The sequence below is a fragment of the Carassius carassius genome, chromosome 24 (assembly GCF_963082965.1).
Source record: "Carassius carassius chromosome 24, fCarCar2.1, whole genome shotgun sequence".
NCBI classification, from domain to species: domain Eukaryota; kingdom Metazoa; phylum Chordata; class Actinopteri; order Cypriniformes; family Cyprinidae; genus Carassius; species Carassius carassius.
In genome coordinates, this window is record NC_081778.1 from 9,048,359 (window position 1) to 9,070,705 (window position 22,347).

Here is a 22,347-nt window from a genome sequence, read left to right on the forward strand (position 1 = left end):
ACTTACGACAGGGTGCTATCACTTACACGGGTCACTGGAAGACACCCATGTGGCCTTTTGTAAGGGACCCCATTCATAACGTCGAACGTGACCGACTGAAAGGGAACGTCTTGGTTACGTATGTAACCCTCGTTCCCTGAAGGAGGGAACGGAGACGTTACGTCCCCTTGCCACATTGCTGTTCTGCTGAATGGCCGGGACACTGGCTCGGCTCCTCAGCGAAGACTTGAATGCGATTTGCCCGCGTTGCTCCTTATATACCCACTCTGCGGGGCGGAGCTCGCAATGCAAATCCCGCAGACCAAGGTACTTTGTGTACCATTGGGTCGTTTTGTACCACTCGAAGGTGATTGGGCTCTCGGGCGAGATCCCATTCGTAACGTCTCCGTTCCCTCCTTCAGGGAACGAGGGTTACATACGTAACCAAGACATTACTTTTACAATTACCTTAATTTATATGTAAATTAAGTTATATATAATGATGTAAAAGTTTATTCAAGAACGAAGGCTGACACATTTTATCCACAGCATCAAGATTTAGGTAAAGATTTGGAAACAATTAAAAATACTGTGTTAATCCACCTGGATCGTGTCATTGTCACACATTCCTGAACAAGAACAGTATTTTCTATCCTTACTTGTTAATCTAGTTCACAATGAGTAGGGCAGAACTCAATGAATATCTGATTGTTAGTTATATAGTTATATTTATTATTAGTTATACTGATTATTAGTTATATTGCAACCAATGACAGTCACCTGTTTAGAGAGCTGCTCCTCACACAGCTTGTATAGAGTGAAGAATTTCCTGGCTAGTTCAATATTGTCAATGAAGCCACAGCTAGCCAGTTTCACTCTGATAATTATCTGTCTGTCAGGAACCATCATCGCCACTGAGCGGAAGTTAATTTTCAGATTCTCTGGAAGTTCCTGCCTCCCTGCATATCCAGGATTCTGAAAAGAGAAAAGGAGATAAAAAAAGGTGAAAATAACAACATATATTACTGTATATGTGTAACCTTTTTCCACTCTAACCACCAATTTATTGGACCTTTTCTCACAGATTTTCACAAACAGTAATGAGATAAGTAACTGTATCTAAATGAGATGTCTATAAGTAACTGTAAAATGTTTAATGTGTTCTATAAAATATGGAAAAAAAGTAGGAGGGATTTACAAAAAGCATAAATAATGTTCTCTGCATATAATTGTATGGCCATATTAGTGATAAAATTATGGTTACACATAGGTTCAGTGGTTTATTGTTTTTAGAAATTTCTACATTTTATTGCTTTTATTTTTTAAAGAGTGGCAATGTGATACAAGCCACCAATAAATAACACATTGCAACTTGCCACAGTAATACAGAATTTAGTTGATGAGCAGTCACAGTAGAATTCCTACTTCCTAGTGTTAAAGTAAATATTTTTGAGATGAGTGATGTTTTAAAGAAGACACAAAGACACCAGCTCACCATGGTAAGAAAAATGCCAAATTCTGGGTTCATCTCCACGTTATCTCCATCTGTAAAGTTGAAGTTCTTCCGCCGTTCTTTCTTGCAGGTGAGTACAATGGCAATTTGCTGAGCTGCTACTGAAAGCACTGGCAGGTCGATACGGTTAAACTCATCAAAACAACCCCAGGAGCCAGATTGAGCAAGACCTAGAAAGAAAGAAAAAAATAAAATAAATCATCTTCAAGATTGCAAAAAGAACAAGTATATTCTAATAAAATAAAAATAAAAATCAAAGAAATTGGTTATTCATGTTTAATTTCACACACCATATCATCTGAAAATTACTTGAGTATGGGTAATGAATTAGAGTTGATTACTTACAGAGTTCACATGTTTTGTCATTTATAATTACATTACATGAATATGATTTTTTTTTACTTGCAAGAATAAAGTTACATTTGTTTTTAAAATCTGCATTGAGCACACATGTGGCACCTTTGAATATTCTGCCCAAGCCTCTGAAGTCCATCTGGTCGGAGCAGTTGAATACCACCACATATTTGCCCAGGCAGCGGCCCATGTCCTTAGTGGTTTCTGTCTTTCCTGTCCCTGCTGGCCCAGCTGGGGCTCCGCCCATGCTCATTCCCAGAGCTTGAGCTAAAGTAATGTAACATCTGGGAAATATATTGAAAATGGCATTAATATCATGCAGAGATTAATATATTTTAATATTAATCAAAAAGTAGAATTTGCACTGCAAAGAAGCATTTTCTTAATCAGTATTTTTGTCTGTTGTAAATATGCATTTAGTATATTCACAACAAAATGTTACTCTTTAATTCCATACATATTCTCTGAAGAAAACAAAAACTTTAGTTTTTTTAGGGGCTTGCAGATTTTCTTTTCTATGAGAACAAAACACAAATTACTGGTTGACTGCATGGAAAGTAAAAAATAAAAAATTAAATAATGTGCTACATGTAATGTGTAAATATGTATGTATGTATGTATATTTTGCTTAAAGACCATTGGGTCTATTTTTTTGCAGTGATATTATTGACAATTCTGGTAATAAATTATCTTAATGTAATAAATAAATAAATAAATAATACTAATAATTCTTATTACTGTAAAGTGAGATATTATTTCAGTTTTTATACATACTAGTAGTATTTGTTGAACAGCCTTTAATTTATGAATATTTAAATTATAAAAACCGTAGTATTACAACATGCATTACAATAATGATAATGAGAATCACCATTGAGAATATAATTTTTTCTTATAAATAATATTATTTCTTATGCTAATCCACTTCTTGGTCTTTTGTATTTTGTACTGGGCACAATTTATAATTGTATGATATGTAATAAATCACATCTGAATGTAATTATACATAAATGATCCCACAAAGGAAAAACAGAGGTAAACAAGCTTGTAATTGCCAATAGCACCTGTCAGTGAGAGGAGTGATGACCAGCCTGTCGGTGCAGCCAAGAAACTCATTCTGGTACTCGAAACCCACGTCAGTGATGTTGATCATCATCTTATCCGAGTCTTCATTAAAGTAAAAGCGGCATTGCTTCAACCATTCAAAGTCTGTGGGACTTTTGATGTGCAAACGACACTGTGTGACAAGATTAGGTTTTGCTGAGTGGTTATCTTTTAGAGTTGTCTCAAAGACAATGTCTACGAATACTTAGAATTGTCTGAGTGCTGTTTGGCATTCAGAGATATTAAGACATCCAACCTTGCCAGTTGACATTCAAATTATGAGGAAGCTTTTTTACGGTTTTGTAATTTGGGTGCCTGTAATTAGCTAAATTGCCTTTTGTAAATTGGCAAAGGCAAAACTTTAAAAATGGAGGTTTGTTTACAAAAGGTAAATATAAAGTTCTAAAATCCTTACATGATGAAGTCAAATGAGCAACTAACAACAGTGCAGAGACTTTATTAGAATAACAATAAGGAAAGATAAAAGGCAAGGCAAGAAAAAACTTGTTTTCTGAGCAATTGTAGCATATACCATACACATTGGATTAATAGAATCTGGATTAAAATAGTGATACCTATAGAAGGCAACTTTTTTGAGCAATGTTGCTTGGGCACTTTCCCATTGAGAATGGGCAACAAATTTCTATCTGACTAAAGTTACATTTTTTTATCACTTTTCTATTTTATTTGTCCTATCGTTTGTGATTTGCCTCTTTGTTTTATATGCAACAAAATAAAATAAAACTGAGAAATATATTGTTACTGAGAAATAAAAATTTTCATACTGTGAAATACGATTTTGGTCATATCACCTAAGTGCAAGGATATTTATCTGGATACTTTAGATTGGTTGTGGCCCTATGTCTCACCTGATTGGCCATTGATGGTGTAACACTAATGAGCGGATGGTATTCAACCATCTGTTCCATATTAATGAATCCTGACTCTCTAATACACTCTGCACTCAAAGACCAGAACTTGAGTAAAAAAAACAAGGACTTTCGTTTTACAACATCTTCCAACATAACTCACCACTCGGGTGCCGCGATGTCGGCAACATCCTATGGCAGGGTGACAGTTATTACACCTTCGAGACAGTCCAGAGATACTCGCGTGAGCCTCAAAGGAAAGACAAACACCCGCCTTTTTCACTCACGGCACGACGACAAATTCCACAACACAGACACACACACACCAACACACCGGTATTTCTGGCCTGCACATTAACCTTTTTGATAAAACTACCTCTAAATGTATTAAATGTATCTCTTTATGTGCTTAGATGTCTTCACGTGGCATAGTGGAATAGTTATAATGTTTACTGTAACCATCGAGCTCGCACATCATCTGCTCCTGAAAGAACAACGCAGAAGCTGCACCAACGGACAATTTGAACTCAGCTACACACAAGAGCCAGATCAAAGCAAGTATACTTTCTTATATCACAACTTAAAATTGCTGTTTAAGGTTGTCTAGGCTATTCCATTTTTGTGAAATTATCCAATGACTTGGGGTCTCTTGCAAAGTTAACTGTTTGAAAATTGTCACTCTGAGATCTGCCTTCACTCTTCCTCTCTCTCTCTCCCTCTCTATCTCATTACTGTTCTCATTCGATTATCTTGTTTAAATTGTACTGTTTGTTTTGCTATATACTCATATTTACTCCGTGTGAATTGTAGTTATGTACTCTTTAGTCTACTTTTATTAAATACAATAATTTGCTTGAATTGAACCGTTTTATTGCTCATCAAGATCGAAGTCCCTGAATCGTGTGATCTAAGCTACAAGCTTTGTTTTCTAGGAATTAATTTCAGTAATCTAAATAGTACAGACACAGAAAATATATTTTTTTCCTGATCAGAAGATTCATATTTCTTGGAGTTTGTAAGAAGGGTATTTTTATTGATTTTTGATAAGGAAGTCTAGCATCCAGTTCACGGGACGAACAGATTGTCTAGATAACTTAAATTAATTCTAGGTAAGTTTACCTTTAAATAATTAAATATTCCCTTTTTGGGTAATTTAATAATTGTAAGCAATAAGCACATCATATTCATAGACTCATGAATATTCACTTCACTTGAGTTAATTATTCCCCAGAAAGTGATTGTTGCTACAATGGCAACATTGGCCAACAACATTGCTCAAAAAGCTGCCCCGTGTATCATCACCTTAAGGCACTCACCAAATCATCAAAGATGTCCCTTTGGTGCACGTGAATGGTGATTAGTGTTTCATATTTTATCCGTTCAACAGCTCCAAGGTCCTTTGTGGTCATATCAATCAAATTGTTGAGGAGCTCAAGAAAAAAATGGTTGGTTTTAGCCATGATCTTACGGTCATATCTGGCATTGCTCAAAGCATCCTCAGAATCCTTTGTCCAGATCATCTGGATTCCCAGTAAACCAACCTAAATAAAGTAAACCAGCAGTCTGGTTAATATACTGTATCATTTTGCTTAATTTACAATACAAGTTGTGGTCACAAGTGATCACTGTCACTATTTTGTGACACTACCTGTGCAGGAAAGGAGTCCAAAAATTTTATCAACTCAAAGCCAGAGTCTTGAATGGCAAGTGCAGCCTGACGGATGACAAGGTGCAAAGACCTCTGTGATTCTTTCAGTAGTGCATTAAGCCAGACCTCCACATTACCCTCCGCTATGACAGGCCTGTCCAGCTCAACTGTCTCACCTTCTCGGGATAATATTGCCAGAATCTTATCATACATCTAAAAACAAATTGTAGCAATAATGATGGTTTAATTTAGCAGCAGATATTTTTAAGTTAATATTAAAAACATAATCATAAAACATGACAATGACATGCAGCAACTGTTCCAGGATGTCTAAATTATTGGAAAGGAAGGTCAAAGAGTTATATGTTGCTTATTTAAAGTAGTGTTCACCTTTTCATGGAAGCGGACACATTTGATGTTGTCAAAGATGTTGAGCAGGTGAGCCTGGATGGTGTGTGAGTCAGATGCTTGGCCCAAAATCTCCAGCAGTGCGGGATCTGACACAAAGAAGAAACGTGGAAATAGCAAACGCTTCTTCTCCAGATACCTGCAAAGTAGAAAAAAGGGGGAAAAATAGCTGCATTTAAAATAGCTGCATTTTGAAGAGCTCTACTCAACCTCACACAGATTTCATTTCCCACTCAACCTACTGTCACCTGTGACAATAGAACTGCAAAGTTCCCAGGTGCATCTTGGTAAAGAAACTGCTGAAACCTGATATAAGGACTTGAGTGACAAACAAATTTGTGACGTACCCTGTGAGGGATTTTTGACACATCTCTAGCTGTTCCAGCAGGTGAGGCAGCAGCTGACCCATAGTCTCATCTCCAACACATGACTGGACAACATTGGGCATTTCATGAGCTCGAGTCATGATTTTCACCCAGGATTTATCAATGTTGGAGAACCGCTTCGCCTCCTAAAATGAAAAGATTCATTTGACACTGTTAAAAAGATTTTCTCATTAGTATTAATTTAATAGATAAAACATTTATTAACTCCATGTGGTGCCCACGGGCTAGCATTCTATCTCTAATTCAGTTCTCTTTTGTGTCTAATAGTGCTTGCAGTTAGCTTGCAGTTATGTCAGAATCATGTTGATAATTCACATAAACACAGTTAGTTAGTTACATAAAAAAACAGTTGGGTGAACTGGATGTGTATCAGTACAATATATTGGATCCATGCATTCGGTTTTAAAAGGACAGCATTCTAATTAACCTGCTGATGTCTTTGTCAGTAATGTTAAACAACAAAAGACTAAAAAAAATCACTCACTGCTCTTGACCTAATCGTTTTGTATCTTTCATACAAGAATAAGTTCATATTTGATTCATACAGTAAAGACCACACAGTGTTTTAGTTTTACACTTGATTATTCAAATTTTGTAGTATAAATTGCTACATGCCAGGCAAAATAAACCTACTGTAGCTGAAAAAAAATAAAAATCTAAACTTTTGGTTACATTTTTTTTACTTTTCTATTGTATTTGACCTATCTTTTGTGATTTGCTTCTTTGTTTTATATGGAACAAAATAAAATAAAATTGAGATACATATATATTGTTGCTGGGCAATAAAAACTTTAATCGAGCGCAGCATTAGTTTAGTCAGGCCACGGAGGCAAGGCTGTGAACAGCTGATGCAGTCAGCTGTCAAATCACTCCAATCACCACCTCTCTCCTATTAGACACGGGACATATATATACGTGGCAATACTGCTCGTTAAGTATGCTCAACGGCTCACAACCCTTCCTCCCTCCCCATTATAAGCATGAGCACATTACTGCGCACCTTCTGGCAGTCGTCTTCTTTGTTTCAGACCACTAAGGCTTCCAAAATCTTAGCTGGTATGGACCTCACTGCTGAGAGATAACCATCTTCATAACCAGGCTACAGGATACACGTCCCACTGCCACATCTACATGATTATCACTGTTTGCTTTAGAGACTTTATTAAAAGTCGTAATTGTTATGTATTTCTAAATCCATGGTTCCAGGGGGTTAACATTAAAGCTCTTGTATGTTAAATTACTCTGGGAGCAAGAACCCCCATAAGGAACCATACCGCCAAAGATGAATTGTGTTCAATAAACTCAAGTAAACTTGCCAAAGTGGTTCCTGTCTGAAATACCGTGAAATAAGATTTTGGTCATATCAACCTAAGTGTAAGGATATATAGTTTCAATCATAAAGTGCATTTGTAAACCATTTTAAGTATGTAATTATAATGAGTTTCTTATGCTTTTCTATTATAAGGAAAAACACAACAAACATATCATAAAATGCATCTTGTCTTGTAACATTTTTAAAAATTTTATCTTAAACTGATAGATTCATTGAATATCAGGCAGTTAGTAAACATGCTCCAACACATTGAGCCATGATACTCATAGGGAATATGTGGGTTTAAAATCAGTCATTATCTTGACCTAGTCTTGTTTCTTCACTCTTTTCCCATTGTTTCTTCAGTTTCAGTAAAAGGGTAAAATCTTGGTGTCAATGTATGGAAGACTAAATTACTGATATTACCTTCGGCAGCTGTTTGGCAATGTCTCCACCAACAAAAACAGCCTCAAGGTAAATCCAGAGGTTTTGCACAGTCATCCAGTTCTCAATGATATCTGTTGTGTTGGAGAGGTTCTGAACCCATTTTTGGATCTGAGCTTTGAACGGTGTATTGTATCTATAGAGAGACACAATGTCTTGGGCATCAGATGATCTGCTTAATAATTGATATTGATTCATTCCATTTGATAGACTTATGTTTTATTAAGTGTACATTTGAGACAACCGCATGCACATTTAAATGTAATGCCACAACACAGTCAATTTGCAAAATTCACAAGTAAATAATATTACACTTTATTACAACAGTCCACTTTCTGACATTCTAAGGAATTTACTATAAGTAAATTTGCAACTACATGTCAACTAACTCTCATTAGACTATTACTAGACGGTTAGGTTAGGGTTAGGGTTAGTAGAACCCTAGTTTCAATCACAGTCACAGAGGTCAGTTAATTCTCAGCACATAGAGACTCTTTCACCTAGATATCACACTATAGAGACTGTGTCTGTTCCCCGAACTAGAAAATACAAAAAAATGTCCAAACTAAGTTAAGATAAAACATTTAATTGAGGTTCAACAAATAAAAAACAGATGCAATATGGATAAACAAATGATAAAGCTTGGCTTATTGAATCAGATCCCTTTCTACGAAAACACTTTTTGTAAATAATATGACCACTGATCATATTATATATGTACTCTGTTTGACAGAAACCTGGCTAAAACCTGATGATTACATTATTTTAAATTAGTCCACCCCCCAAGATTACTGTTATAAACATGAGCCGCGTCTAAAAGGCAAAGGGGGAGGTGTTGCTTCAATTTATAACAACGTTTTCAGGATTTCTCAGAGGGCAGGCTTCAAGTATAACTCGTTTGAAGTAATGGTGCTTCATATAACATTATCCAGAGAAACAAATGTTAATGATAAATCCCCTGTTATGTTTGTACTGGCTACTGTATAGAGGCCACCAGGGCACCAGACAGACTTTATTAAAGAGTTTGGTGATTTTACATCCGAGTTAGTTCTGGCTGCATATAAAGTTTTAATAGTTGGTGATTTTAATATCCATGTTGATAATGAAAAGATGCATTGGGATCAGCATTTATAGACATTCTGAACTCTATTGGGGTTAGACAACACGTTTCAGGACCTACTCATTGTCGAAATCATACTCTAGATTTAATACTGTCACATGGAATTGATGTTGATAGTGTTGAAATTATTCAGCCAAGTGATGATATCTCAGATCATTATTTAGTTCTGTGCAAACTTCATATAGCCAAAATTGTAAATTCTACTTCTTGTTACAAGTATGGAAGAACCATAACTTCTACCACAAAAGACTGCTTTTTAAGTTATCTTCCTGATATATCCAAATTCCTTAGCATATCCAAAACCTCAGAACAACTTGATGATGTAACAGAAACTATGGACTCTCTCTTTTCTAGCACTTTAAATACAGTTGCTCCTTTATGCTTAAGGAAGGTTAAGGAAAACAGTTTGACACCATGGTATAATGAGCATACTCGCACCCTAAAGAGAGCAGCCCGAAAAATGGAGCGCAGCTGGAGGAAAACAAAACTAGAGGTATTTCGTATTGCTTGGCGGGAAAGTATCCTATCCTACAGAAAAGCATTAAAAACTGCTAGATCCGATTACTTTTCTTCTCTTTTAGAAGAAAACAAACATAACGAAACGAAAAATAAAGCCTCAACAAGTGTTGACATTTCCCAACACCACAGCAGTAATGACTTTATGAACTACTTTACTTCTAAAATCGATACTATTAGAGATAAAATTGCAACCATTCAGCCGTCAGCTACAGTATCACATCAGACAGTGCACTATAGACCCCCTGAGGAACAGTTCCACTCATTCTCTACTATAGGAGAGGAAGAATTGTATAAACTTGTTAAATCATCTAAACCAACAACATGTATGTTAGACCCTATACCATCTAAGCTCCTAAAAGAGGTGCTTCCAGAAGTCATAGATCCTCTTCTGACTATTATTAATTCCTCATTGTCATTAGGATATGTCCCCAAAACCTTCAAACTGGCTGTTATTAAGCCTCTCATCAAAAAACCACAACTTGACCCCGAAAAAACTAGTTAATTATAGACCAATCTCGAATCTCCCTTTTCTGTCCAAGATACTAGAAAAGGTGGTATCCTCACAATTATATTCCTTCTTAGAGAAAAATGGTATATGTGAGGATTTCCAGTCAGGATTTAGACCGTATCATAGTACTTAGACTGCTCTCCTTAGAGTTACAAATGATTTGCTCTTATCATCTGATCGTGGGTGTATCTCTCTATTAGTTTTATTGGATCTTAGTGCTGCGTTTGACACAATTGACCACAATATTCTATTGCATAGACTTGAACACTTTGTTGGCATCAATGGAAGTGCATTTGCATGGTTTAAATCGTACTTATATGACCGCCATCAGTTCGTAGCAGTGAATGAAGATGTATCATATCGATCACAAGTGCAGTATCGAGTACCTCAAGGCTCAGTACTAGGGCCGCTACTCTTCATGCTTTATATGTTACCCTTGGGAGATATCATCAGGAAACATGGTGTTAGCTTTCACTGTTATGCTGATGATACTCAGCTCTATATTTCTTCGCGGCCCGGTGAAACACACCAATTTGAAAAACTAATGGAATGCATAGTCTATATAAAAACTGGATGACGAGTAATTTCTTACTGCTAAATTCTGAAAAAACAGAGGTGTTAATTATAGGACCTAAAAACTCTGCTTGTAATAACCTAGAACACTGTCTAAGACTTGATGGTTGCTCTGTCAATTCTTCGTCATCAGTTAGGAACCTAGGTGTGCTATTTGATCGCAATCTTTCCTTAGAAAGCCACGTTTCTAGCATTTGTAAAACTGCATTTTTCCATCTCAAAAATATATCTAAATTACGGCCTATGCTCTCAATGTCAAATGCAGAAATGTTAATCCATTCATTTATGACCTCAAGGTTAGATTACTGTAATTTATTTATTGGGTGGTTGTTCTGCACCCTTAGTAAACAAACTACAGCTAGTCCAAAATGCAGCAGCAAGAGTTCTTACTAGAACCAGGAAATATGACCATATTAGCACGGTCCTGTCAACACTGCACTGGCTCCCTATCAAACATCGTATAGATTTTAAAATATTGCTTATTACTTATAAAGCCCTGAATGGTTTTGCACCTCAGTATTTGAATGAGCTCCTTTTACATTATAATCCTCTACGTCCGCTACATTCTCAAAACTCAGGGAATTTGATAATACCTAGAATATCAAAATCAAACCTTTTCTTATTTGGCGCCTAAACTCTGGAATAACCTACCTAACATTGTTCGGGAGGCAGACACACTCGTGCAGTTTAAATCTAGATTAAAGACCCATCTCTTTAACCTGGCTTACACATAACATACCAATATGCTTTTAATATCCAAATCCGTTAAAGGATTTTTAGGCTGCATTAATTAGGTAAACCGGAACCGGAAACACTTCCCATAACACCCTATGTACTTGCTACATCATTAGAAGAATGGCATCTACGCTAATATTTGTCTGTTTCTCTCTTATTCCGAGGTCACCGTAGCCACCAGATCCAGTCTGTATCCAGATCAGAGGGTCACTGCAGTCACCCGGATCCAGTACGTATCCAGACCAGATGGTGGATCAGCACCTAGAAATGACCTCTACTGCCCTGAAATACAGCCGAGACCAGGACAACTAGAGCCCCAGATACAGATCCCTTGTAAAGACCTTGTCTCAGACGACCACCAGGACAAGACCACAGGAAACAGATGATTCTTTTGCACAATCTGACTTTGTTGCAGCCTGGAATTGAACTACTGGTTTCGTCTGGTCAGAGGAGAACTGGCCCCCCAACTGAGCCTGGTTTCTCCCAAGGTTTTTTTCTCCATTCTGTCACCGATGGAGTTTTGGTTCCTTGACGCTGTCGCCTCTGGCTTGCTTAGTTGGGGTCACTTCATCTACAGCGATATCGTTGACTTGATTGCAAATAAATGCACAGACACTATTTAACTGAACAGAGATGACATCACTGAATTCAATGATGAACTGCCTTTAACTATTTTTAAACGTGCCCACTCCTCAGTGCCCACAATCACTATGTCACATGCGTCATTTTGCATTATTGACACACTGTTTTCCTAATGAATGTTGTTCAGTTGCTTTGACGCAATGTATTTTGTTTAAAGCGCTATATAAATAAAGGTGACTTGACTAGAATAAGTTGACATGTCCATGCAAAGTTACTTTTAGTCAACAGAATGTCTGTTAGGGTACCATCAAAATAAAGTGTTAGCAGATACGTATAGAATCTACTAATACCTTTAATTAATATGTAGTGGCAAAATTACTTAAGGAAAAAAAAGAAAATATTATACCTAACAGACTATCATAAAACCGCTATGGATATCTTCATAGCCATGACATGTCACTAGAAATAAACTACTTTAACTGCACAGATAGTAGAATTTTCCAGAGAAATTAAATGTTAGTCTAATGACTCACCTGTTGCTCATAAGTGAGCCAAGCACCATTAGACTGTCCTCCATGTTTGTAATGATCTCAGATGTGCTGTCTCCTCTCAGAAGGAGCTCACCTCTGGTTTTAAAGTGAGCAAAGGTAAAGGTCTTGTTGTCCCATTCTGCAATTACTTGCTTGAGTTTCTGCTCGATGTCACGCTCCTTCACAGCACTAATACAGATGTCCTGCAAAAATGGTTGTTACACTATGATTTTTTTTAAATAAAGAGCTATAAAACTATATATATAAAACAAAATTCTGACCTCAATTTCTTCTTTGTACTTCAGTAGTGGGGCTTCCATGATGTTGCGGAGCTTGAAGTTATCAGTTTCGACTTCAAAGGTGTGACCTGTAACCTCAGTAATCCTCTTCCAGTGACGTGTCATCATGGCTTTGTTAGTCATTAGATCCAGCAGGGGGCAGCACTCGCTAAAGTCATCAATAGTTTTTTTGAGGTCCAGAAATGCCTGCCACTCTTTAAGGGCCCGTGGCAGCTTACGGCACCTGCAAAAAAATACAATATAAAAACCTCTCAGCAGGGTAATGAATATGCCAAATATTGCAAATATCATTGTTATTCCTGATTTCATGTTTAAAGATAACTTATTATTAGATTTGTGGAATGTTGTCCACTATTAGTGGAAAATGAATGTAAAAAAATGCTGACTGCAAAAAACTTGTTGTTAACCATACAAATGTTCATTCCCATTGTACAGAACTCAAGTTTATGTAAATTATATCTGACAGTAAACTCTTAATTTGTCATCTTATTATGAAAAGTTATTTGTTACACTGGTACTTGCTCCAAAACACTGGAGCTTTAATTTCAGTTCTTGACAGGCATAGGAAATTTCTGTAATTACCCAGAACAGACCAGCACAGTTGAAATGCCCTGGTGCTTTCATGCTTTTCAGTGTAACTTATTATATGACTGCCAGAGAGTGGATATTCAGAAATGTAGTTTGACTTCTGTAACCTTCTCACCTCAACTGAAACTCAAGTAGTTCATTGTTTATTCTGTCAATATTGATGTCAGCCCATGATATGTCATAGTAGCCGTTGACTGTGTCAATGACACTGTTGTAGAGTCCATAGAGCTTTTGAAGAAGTGTCAACTGTTTTCTGATCTCAAGCAGCTGAGGATGCTGGGTAACAGGTAGGCCAAAGAGCTCCTCCCCACCTGTGTATGTTATGTACTTGCGGAACAGGTTGTCAAAGCGATTCTGTGGAACACCAGACCATAGTAGTATTATCATATCCTTTGTCTCAAATCTTGATGATTTATGACCCTGATTTATGGCCTGATTTATGTATGTGCAGTCAGCGTAGACTGACAGGTAGTCAAAAGTGTACATGGTCAGTTTGGATTGATTTATGACTATATGGCCTGTCTGTCAAAGTGGTTGCCATGTCACTGGGTCCTGTCACCCTTGATTGACATGACAGAGGTGTGTGTAAATCAAAAGTTCAAACATGTCTCAGATTTGACTTGTGTTGTGTTTATTACTGGATATATGATGGTTGTATCTGTAACCAGAGCTGTGGGGGTTTCTGTGGAGTTTCCTTCCTGACCTGTTACCCACTTCCAGTCAGGTGTTTGGGTTCTTCCTGAAAAAAAATGGCTGAGCAAAAGTGAGTGTATTGACGCCTTGACAGGATCAATGTTTGTTTGATCTATATGGTATATGTTGATACCTAGACCTACAGGCCACATGCTCCCCGTCTACAACCAGCTTTGAAAAGGACGAGGATGTCTGGAGTCTTTCCAGGTGAGAATTTTATTTTTATTTTAGGAAATGCAACAGGAAAAAAGGAAGTACCGACTCAACATCTTAGAAACATCAATGTTGTCTTTTATGTAGGACACTAGGTTTTTATGACTTCTATGACAAGTCAAAGAGAGAGAGAGAGACAATTATTTAAATCAGCAACTAACCAAGCCAATGAAGAGATAAATAATTTAATGTTATCTGAAATGAATAAAAAGGCATTAATTAATGTTAAGAAAATACTATCCATAATATGTGATGTGTAAAAGGAGTTGAAATCTCACGTTCAATTTAAAACCAACTTTAAAACACACACACACACACACACACACACACACACACACATTTGGTTCTCTTACGAGAGCTCTCTCGTACTGCGTCTTAGCTAAGACGCTACGGGGAAAAGTCTCTTTTCACGAAATACTGAAGCAAAAAATTATCCTTAATTTTGTATTTTTGTAAAGCGCATTTGCAGCAGTACACAGCCATAGGCGAGACGGCTCGTTCGCTCATTGGCTTGTTCTGCGGCAACTGCACAGCCTATCGAGCGCGGGCTGATGCAACATCAGACCAATAAGGGCGCTTCGCGCCCTTCTTGCCACTTCCCGCCGAAACGGGTGTGGCCCAACCTATAAAAGGAGCTCGAAAAGGCTGACTCACCTGATTTTTTTCATCTCTTCAGCGAAGCTCACGCATCGCTGGATCACGGAGGAAGCAAGCGCCGTCTGAGAAAGCACATCAGCAGGACGAGCCATTCTGAAGCTGCTGGCATCGCCGCCTTCCATTGCCGTTCCTGCTGCGCTATCCGGCGCCTATATCCTTTCAATCCTGTTATATACAAGCTGTTCTTTATGTGTGTGTGTGTGTGTTCGCCCTGCGACACACACTCGTAAAAGAGCTCGCGTCTTTTTTAAGATGCCTTCCTGCGGCTCGTCAGAACCCCACTCAGCGAGGGAGACCGGTACGTCATCTGTGTCTCCTGCCTGGGTGAAGATCATGCAGCGCTCGCTCGCTGACGGCGGATGCCCCCACTGCGAGCTGTTGCCATGGTGACTCTGAGGACTCGCCTGGCCTTTTTCTCTGAGCCTGCATTCTCCGCTGCGCTGAGGCGCCGTAAAAGCATCGCTTCCAGCGGATTCTGGAACCGTCTTCAGCTCAACCGAGCTCGCCGGTTCGCCCTGCTTCACCGGCCCCCCCTGCATCGCTTCCCGGTGGGCAGCGCCCGCTGTTTGCCGGTGCGTCGTCCGAGGAGGTTGATCTCAGGGCCGCGTCGGGGGAAGAGGACACGCGCTCTCTGCTAGCTTCGGGCAGTGAGGGCTGGGCGAGCTCCGAGGATTTCGCGCCTTCTGCTCAGAAGCCCAGCAGACGAGCTGACATCGAGAAGGAGCCGGGGCGAACTTCTCGGATGAGCGTACTTCTCAAAGCCCGCCTCATTTCTTCCTGAGCTTCACGAAGAGGTGGCGAAGGCTTGGAACGCTCCATATTCAGCACGAACTCGTTCGTCTGTCTCACTAGCATTCTCCACACTGATGATGCTAAAAACAGGAACTACCACTCACTTCCGCCGGTGGAACAGGCGATAGCGACGCACCTTTGTCCGCCCTCTGCTGGACGGCGGCAAAAGCGGTGTTGCCATCTAAAGCCTCCTGTGTGACGCTGCGTCGGCACTACTAACGATGGCTGCTTCATCGAAGCGCAGGTGTACGAGTTCCGCTGTGGCCGAGCTCTCACCCAAGCGCACCGCTGTTTCAGTTCCAGGAATTGTGACTGTCTCAGCGTTTTCTGCAATGCGCAAGCCTGCACAGTTGCCCGCTTGCCTGCACACAAAAGCCGTTATCACAACAGCTTCAGCAACGCAGCTCGAGACCCCCGTTCTCGCTCTACTGGCCGTCGCCCCGCGCCGCGGGGGCAGCGGCAGAGGATTACGGTGAGGCCGGGAGCCCCGAAGCCATCCTGGGAAAGCCATCTACGCATGCTGCATGACGCTGCGTCGGCACTACACACGATGGCTGCTTCATCGAAGCGCCGGTGTACGAGTTCCGCTGCGGCCGGGCTCTCACCTAAGCGCGCCGCTGTTTCAGTTTCCAGAGATTGTGACTGTTTCAGCGTTGTTTGCAATGCGCAAGCCTGTACGGTTGCCCGCTTGCCTGCACACGAAAACCGTTATCACGGCTACCCAGATATTTCCCGAAAAAGGTGTAATTCCTGGTGTCCCGGCCACGGCCGAAGGTGCTATAAATGTAGTGACGATGCCCACTGCTCAGTGCCCATCTCCGCATATAAGCACAGCCCTTCACACAGGGCTCGCGCCTATAAAAGCGACTCAAGTCGATCACGCGCACTACATAGTAGACGTGCCCACTCCTCAGTGCCCACAATCACTATGTCACACGCGTCATGTGGTTTCTGTAAAAACGAAACCCGTGCACGTTCGTCCGGCCACGGCCGATGGTGCTATAAATGTAGTGAAGATGCCCACTCCTCAGTGCCCATCTCCACATGTAAGCACAGCCCTGCACACAGGGCCTGCGCCCATAATGTCGACTCAAGTCGGTCGCGCACACTGCATAGTAAACGTGCCCACCCCTCAGTGCCCACAATTACTATGTCACACGCGTCATGTGGTTTCTGTAAAAACGAAACCCGTGCATGCTCGTCCGGCCACGGCCGATGGTGCTATAAATGCAGTGACGATGCCCACTACCCAGTGCCCATCTTCACATGTAAGCACAGCCCTGCACACAGGGCTAGCGCACATAAGATCGACACAGATCGGTCGAGCGCGCCGCATAGTAAACGTGCCCACTTCCCAGTGCCCACATACACTATGTCACATACGGCGCGGGGCTTCTGTAAAAACGAGGCCCGTGCACGTACATTCTGCACAGGCAGACAGCGAGTTGAAAGTGGTAAAAGTGCACACATGCAGCCCACGGTTACTCGCAGATATATCGAGTCCCACGGGACCCGCTCAGCCTCCCTCCAGTCGGTTAAGCGCCGGAACGGGGTCGAGGAAGAGCGATCTGCCCGCTGTGATCAGCGCGCTCCCCGCCTCAGATGCGCAGCACACTCGAGCGCCGCCGTTGCCCAGTCAACAGAGCGCGTTTCGTGTCCAGCCCTTAGCCATTCATGCAGATGCATGGTCAGTGCTTCCAGGGGTTTCGGATTGGGTGCTAGGCATTATAAAGAGAGGCTACTCGCTACAGTTTTCTCGACGCCCACCGTGCTTTTCAGCGCGCGTCGAAACTACGGTCAAAACAGAAGTAGCACACATACTTCGGGCCGAAATATCAAAACTGTTGAGCAAAGGGGCTGTAGAGCCTGTGTCTCAAAGCGAGGGGGGCTGTACAGCAGATACTTTCTGGTGCCCAAGAGAGACGGGGGTCTCCGGCCCATACTGGATCTAAGACAGCTGAACAGGCATTGATGAAACGCAGTTTCAAAATGCTCACGACCAGGAAGCTCCTCGCGCAGATTCGCAGAGGGGACTGGTTCATGTCAATAGATCTGAAGGACGCGTATTTTCAAATACAGATAGCGTCAAACCACAGGCGATATTTGAGATTCGCCTTCGAGGGCCAGGCATACCAGTTTGCAGTCCTGCCATTCGGCTTGTCCGTAGCTCCTCGTACGTTTACGAGGTGCATGGATGCAGCGCTCGCTCCTCTTAGACTCAGAGGCACACGAGTGCTGAATTATTTGGACGACTGGCTGGTTCTGGCCCGATCATGAGCGGAGCTCATGGACCACAGAGCCGTTTTACTCGATCACCTCGAGAAGCTCGGCCTCAGTGTCAATTGGGTGAAGAGTTCGCTGAACCCCAGTCAGACGATCCTGTTTCTGGGTATAGTTCTGAACTCGTGTTCCATGACGGCGCGGCTGTCACCACAGCGCGCGATGGGCATTCAGCGTGCAGCGAGTTCTTTCCGCTGTGGCGCGACTGTGGCGCTCAAACACTGTCAAAAGATGCTGGGTTTCATGGCCTCAGCATCTCCGGTTCTGCGGCTGGGCCTGCTCCGCATGCGCCCCCTGCAGTTCTGGCTGAAGGCTCGGGTGCCGCGCAGAGCGTGGGCGTCTGGCCGGCTGCATTTCAAGGTCGATCAGAGCTGTGTTGCGGCTCTAGCACCTTGGACAGCGAACGGCTGGTACCGATCAGGTGTAAGCCTGGGGACTTCCCCGAGTGTGAAAATGGTGTCGACGGACGCCTCCACTTCGGGATGGGGAGCGCTGCTCGAAGGCAGACCGTCCTTTGGCCTATGGTCAGAACGGGAAAAGCTCCATCATATCAACTGCCTGGAAATGCTGGCAGTGGAGAACGCGCTGATGCGCTTTTGTCCCCATATCAAGGATCACCACGTCATAGTCCGTTCGGACAACATGTCCGTGGTGTCCTACATAAATCGCCAGGTCGGTCTCGGGTCCCGAAACCTGTGCAGGCTGACGGAACGCCTCCTGATTTGGGCTCAGCGCAACGTGCGCTCGCTGAGAGCAGTGCATGTGCCTGGACTGCAGAATCTGGGTCCAGACAGGCTGTCCAGAGGCAATGTTCCTACGGGCGAATGGTCTCTACACCCGCAAACAGTCCGGCTGTTGTGGGAGAGATTTGGCATGGCGGAGGTGGACCTCTTTGTGTCCCACGAAAACGCTCACTGCCCCGCGTTCTTTTCCAAGAACGAAAGCGCGCTGTCACGGAGATGGCCGTGCTGCCCGCTTTATGCGTTCCCTCCCGTCTCCCTCCTTCCGCAGGTGATAGAACGGGTGAGAGAAACGAGATGTTCAATACTGCTTGTAGCACCTCTTTGGAAGAACCAACCATGGTTCCCAGATTTGATGCAGTTAGCAGATGTCGCCCCGTGGCCGGTACCGTTGAGGAGAGACCTCCTCTCGCAGGCCAGGGGCTCGATTTGGCACCCTCAACCGGAGTTGTGGTCCCTCTATGTATGGGCACTCAATGGTTACCCGCTGATCTCGCAGTGGGAGTGCTAAATACCATCACTCAGGCTAGAGCTCCGTCGACACGACGTCTGTATGCCTCGAAGTGGTCGGTGTTCTCCAGCTGGTGCACAGCTCAAGGTTATTCACCCCTTAGTTGTGAGGTGACGGAGGTCCTCTCCTTCCTTCAGGAGCTGTTGGATAAGGGCAGAGCCCCATCCACGCTCAAAGTTTATGTGGCTGCCATCGCGGCGTTTTCTGAAACGGCGTCCGGTCAGTCAATAGGAAGGAATGATTTAGTCATCCGGTTCCTCAGAGGAGCTAGGAGGCTGAATCCTCCCAGACCTCCGTCAGTCCCTATGTGGGACCTCGCGGCGGTTTTGGAGGCCTTGAAAGGTCCCCCTTTCAAGCCTATCCAATCGATTAGCCTTCAGCATCTGTCGTTCAAGACAGTATTCTTGTTGGCTCTCGCTTCTGTGAAGCGTGTGGGTGATTTGCACGCGCTCTCGGTGAGCCAGTCGTGCTTGGAGTTTGGGCCCAATGACTCAAGAGTCATACTCAAACCTAGGCACGGTTATGTGCCGAAATCCCTCAACACACCGTTTCGGGCTCAGGTTATTGCCCTGTCTGCCCTGCCGGTGTCAGGGGAGGATGGAGACTCGAGTCTTCTTTGCCCTGTCAGGGTTTTAAGAGCTTATGTGTCTCGCTCTGCTGCCTTTCGGCAGACGGAGCAGCTATTTGTCTCGTTCGGTGGGCGTTCCAAGGGAATGGCTGTTTCGAGACAGACTCTATCCAGATGGATAGTTGACGCCATAGCGTTAGCTTACGCTTACAGGGGCCTTCAGTGCCGTTGGGCGTCAGAGCACACTCCACAAGAGGCATCGCCTCGTCGTGGGCGTGGTCTACTGGGATCTCCTTGCAGGATATATGTATGGCGGCAGGTTGGGCCTCGCCGTCTACATTTATCAGGTTCTATAACCTGGAGGTTCCCACCTTGCAAGCAAGGCTGCTGTCGGTATAGGCGAATCAGGGCCCTGAGGGGAATTCTGAGTTCACGAGCGCTATGCGCTTCCGACTGTTATATGGGCAGTATTGCGTAAGACCCGCATTGCCACATTGGTCAGGCCTTGCCTCGGCTGTGTGACGTCATATTGCCGCATCTACGGATGCTGCTAGATATGGGACGGAGGGCTTTTTCCCTTTTCTGTCCTGGACTCTCTGTGAGTCCCTCAGGTGACTGTGCACTGTAAATCCTGGGCGTTGCTTCAGGTTTATTGGTGTGTGATCCCTGCGCGCACGGCGTTTTACATTGGGTTCCCGTAGCGTCTTAGCTAAGACGCAGTACGAGAGAGCTCTCGTAAGAGAACGTACTCGGTTACTAAACGTAACCTCGGTTCTCTCTAAAAGAGCGAACGAGTACTGCGTTCTCTGCCGTGCGCACGATTCACTCTGGTTCGCTTCGGCGATGAAATAAATCAGGTGAGTCAGCCTTTTCGAGCTCCTTTTATAGGTTGGGCCACACCCGTTTCGGCGGGAAGTGGCAAGAAGGGCGCGAAGCGCCCTTATTGGTCTGATGTTGCATCAGCCCGCGCTCGATAGGCTGTGCAGTTGCCGCAGAACAAGCCAATGAGCGAACGAGCCGTCTCGCCTATGGCTGTGTACTGCTGCAAATGCGCTTTACAAAAATACAAAATTAAGGATAATTTTTTGCTTCAGTATTTCGTGAAAAGAGACTTTTCCCCGTAGCGTCTTAGCTAAGACGCAGTACTCGTTCGCTCTTCTAGAGAGAACCGAGGTTACGTTTAGTAACCGAGTACGTTTTCCATGTTCTATGGGACATCCCGTAGACGTAATGGTTTTTTATACTGTACAAATTGTATTTTGCATCACCGTACACCAACCTTACATTTAAACCTACCCCTTACAGAAAATTTCGTTCATTTTAAGATTTTCAAAAACACTTCATTCTGTATGATTTATAAGCTTGTTTCCTCACGGGGACAAAAACAATCCCAAAGGATTTTGGATATTGTCATCATTGTTCCCCATAACATGGGGTATACCTGAACCACACACAGTAAAACTGAGTAAACTAAATTTTAATTATGAGCAAAATCGTATTTGTTGTTTTTACTTTATGTAAGAAATGTTTTCATTTAATAATCTAACCTGTAGTACGTGTACTGTAAATGAACAAATATACATTTTACTTAAACTCAGTAAAATAATTACACCTACCATTTTAAACATGTTTAAAAGATTAAACACATTGTGTGTCACTAAAGCAAAGCACACTGTCTATTGTCTTAATTATTTTTTAAATAACCTGATGACCAGCATTGTTTCTTTAGATCATTTATGCACACAAGTGCTTTTTTCACACGAGTAGAAAACTGTTTGGATGTGTTTGACAGAAACATAATTTCTACATCAGAAAACTTTTTTAAACGCATGACTGAATTTTTCTCATTCGACAGAAATACTATTTTCAAATTATTTACCCAGGCCTATAACACCTTGTGTAAATGATCTTACCTAGAACAGAAAACATACACTTTGACTATTTGACTATTTTGTGGGCATCATGTAATGTTAAATGGTTTACTAAAAAAAATTAAGCACCGGCAGCTGTGATTTTCAAAATGAAAGAAATGTACAAGCTAAGGATGTGTCATCATAATAGGAATAAGTGAAAATTAAGAAATTAAGTTACAGTTTTTCTCTTTGAGATATTTCTTTTAGTGCAACTTTGTGTCTGTCCAAAAAGTGTGATCACATGAAGCATCAACACAAAAATGAAGTCTACAACCAAAACAAATCAAACGGTTTCACTGAAAGCTGCACACTCGTTTATGTTTGAGCATGTTAAAGTTTCCACACTCTTGTGTAGATACATTTTATCCATAACCTTTTGTGTATTCGAGCAACCAAATCACTAAGAAAGAGAGTATGGCAAGAAAACAAATGTTTACAATGCATATAAAATTCAGAATACAATTGTTAAAAATGTTCTCTTACGAGAGCTCTCTCGTACTGCGTCTTAG

General features: G+C 41.9%; 1 protein-coding gene across 1 annotated transcript in view; it reads right to left on the minus strand.

Moving 5' to 3' along the window:
• The window catches only part of dnah5 (dynein, axonemal, heavy chain 5), a 215,682-nt gene that overhangs the window by 134,915 nt on the left and 58,420 nt on the right, over positions 1-22,347 (minus strand). The window contains exons 27-38 of the mRNA XM_059507404.1: positions 13,587-13,825; positions 12,866-13,106; positions 12,588-12,787; positions 8,000-8,153; positions 6,223-6,386; positions 5,858-6,014; positions 5,468-5,680; positions 5,136-5,360; positions 2,911-3,083; positions 1,952-2,130; positions 1,475-1,662; positions 760-954 (exon numbers count right to left, since the gene is read on the minus strand). Of these exons, the coding sequence (XP_059363387.1) occupies positions 760-954; positions 1,475-1,662; positions 1,952-2,130; positions 2,911-3,083; positions 5,136-5,360; positions 5,468-5,680; positions 5,858-6,014; positions 6,223-6,386; positions 8,000-8,153; positions 12,588-12,787; positions 12,866-13,106; positions 13,587-13,825 (2,328 nt within the window). The remainder of the gene's footprint in view (positions 1-759; positions 955-1,474; positions 1,663-1,951; positions 2,131-2,910; positions 3,084-5,135; positions 5,361-5,467; positions 5,681-5,857; positions 6,015-6,222; positions 6,387-7,999; positions 8,154-12,587; positions 12,788-12,865; positions 13,107-13,586; positions 13,826-22,347) is intronic.